The sequence below is a fragment of the Lucilia cuprina genome, chromosome 3 (assembly GCF_022045245.1).
Source record: "Lucilia cuprina isolate Lc7/37 chromosome 3, ASM2204524v1, whole genome shotgun sequence".
NCBI lineage: Eukaryota > Metazoa > Arthropoda > Insecta > Diptera > Calliphoridae > Lucilia > Lucilia cuprina.
This window is the reverse complement of record NC_060951.1, coordinates 3,800,363-3,802,167: the sequence shown is the minus strand read 5'-3', so window position 1 is coordinate 3,802,167 and position 1,805 is coordinate 3,800,363. Positions and strand designations below refer to the sequence as shown.

General features: G+C 25.2%; 1 protein-coding gene across 1 annotated transcript; it reads left to right on the top strand.

Annotated features, from left to right (window-relative positions):
- The first annotated feature begins 681 nt into the window (after positions 1–681).
- On the top strand, positions 682–1,408 carry LOC124418726. The gene is made up of 3 exons (XM_046945931.1): positions 682–1,051; positions 1,137–1,316; positions 1,382–1,408. The coding sequence occupies exons 1-3, from the start codon at positions 773–775 to the stop codon at positions 1,406–1,408; spliced, it is 486 nt and encodes a 161-aa protein (XP_046801887.1). The 5' UTR covers positions 682–772.
- Positions 1,409–1,805: the final 397 nt, after the last annotated feature.

The window sequence follows — 1,805 nt, the reverse complement described above, 5'->3', positions numbered from 1 at the left end:
TATCTATCTATCTATCTATCTATCTATCTATCTATCTATCTATCTATCTATCTATCTATCTATCTATCTATCTATCTATCTATCTATCTATCTATATATCTATCAATATATCTACTTATCTATAAATTTGTTTATGTACATAATATCTTTATATCTACTTATCTACATATCTATATAACTACATACCTACATATCTACCTACTGCTGCATGATTTAACAATTTGGTAAATTTGGCGATTTTTAAACGCTTCTAAAGTTGACCTTAAAGTTAACTTCTTATTAACCACACTGTTTCTATACACGTGTGTTTACAACTCTCTTTCTTAAATTAAAAGTGAATGAGAAAATATGATGATAATGCATTTAAGAGAAAGAATTACATAAAATTTACACTCTTTAGTAACAGTGGGATATAACAAGGAAAACATTGATAAATTATTGATTTAAAATGTATTTAAATCTTAAATAATTGATCAACATTTAGAAAAAAAAAATATTTTAATATTTATATTCATATTGTCTTAAAATTAAATGCTTTCTAAAATGCTTAATTATAAATATTCTTATTTGGCTATATTGAAAAATATAACATTTTTATAGTAAAAATTTAATATATTTTTGTTTATTTAATATACTTAATATTTTTTTAAATTAAAGCAACAAATTTTAAAAAATAATAAATTTTTCTTATGCTCGTTTTAGTTGTCATTCTCTCGCCCTAACTCAAACAAATAATTAATGCCAAAATTATACTAAAGTAGAAAAAATCAACATGCTATCAATACCCACATTGAGAACACTCATTAGACGAACGTATGTTTTGAAAGTGAACGGTTGTGGTCAAAGATACAGAGAAAATTGTATTCAAGCAGCTGTTAATAAAGTTGGCAAAATGTTGCAAACTTTTGAAGATCGTGTTTTTCAACAAATCGATAGAAAATATAATTCATCAATAGATTATGATAAAAAAATTTCGCCAGACAATAAATATTATCAAATAAATAATAAGACTGTTGTAAATAATGAAGAAAATATTTACCAAGAATATGAGGTAAGAGTCAGCTGAGCATTTTTTATAAATTTGTGTATCCAAAATGAAGAGAAATATTTATTATATCTTTTTCAACTCTCTTAAGGAAGCTGTCAAAGCCTTAAATGCTTTACAATCGAATGCCGAATCGTTGCGTAGTTCAATTCATAAACGTAAACGTTTAAATTCTTTACAAGATACTCAGCGGTATTTACTTAAAAGTGGCCTGACTATTAAAGATTTGGAAAAACTATCTTATATACATGTGACGGGTACCAAGGGCAAGGTGAGTAATGTAAAATAAGTATTAAAAAACAATTTCGTATTAGAAATATATTTTTTCATAATTAGTTAAGGCGTATGTTTTGCTGTGTCTAGTATTTTTGCAAATATGTGCTGTTTATTTTTATTATTTTTTGATAAGAATAATATTTAATTACATATTGCAAAAAAACGTTCATACTTTATGTATATTAGTTTATACAGTGTTAATTGCTTGTAGGGATTTATTTTTCATTTTTTTTATTTCAAAGAATTTAACATGTTTCATCAAGTTACACAAATTGTAATAACATTACAAAAACAAAAGTCTAGAGAAGTCTATAGTCTAGTCTATATTATAGTATATAGTGTAGTCTATTGTCTAGTCTATAGTCTAGTCTATAGCCTAGTCTATAGTCTAGTCTATAGTCTAGTCTATTGTCTAGTCTATAGTCTAGTCTATAGTCTAGTCTATAGTCTAGTCTACAGTCTAGTCTATAGTCTAGTCTATAGT

Coding starts and splice junctions, on each gene's coding strand:
- LOC124418726 (XM_046945931.1), top strand. CDS start 773: ATGCTATCAATACCCACATTGAGAACACTCATTAGACGAACGTATGTT. Junction 1,052..1,136: donor ATATTTACCAAGAATATGAG/GTAAGAGTCAGC, acceptor AACTCTCTTAAG/GAAGCTGTCAAAGCCTTAAA. Junction 1,317..1,381: donor TGACGGGTACCAAGGGCAAG/GTGAGTAATGTA, acceptor TTTCATAATTAG/TTAAGGCGTATGTTTTGCTG.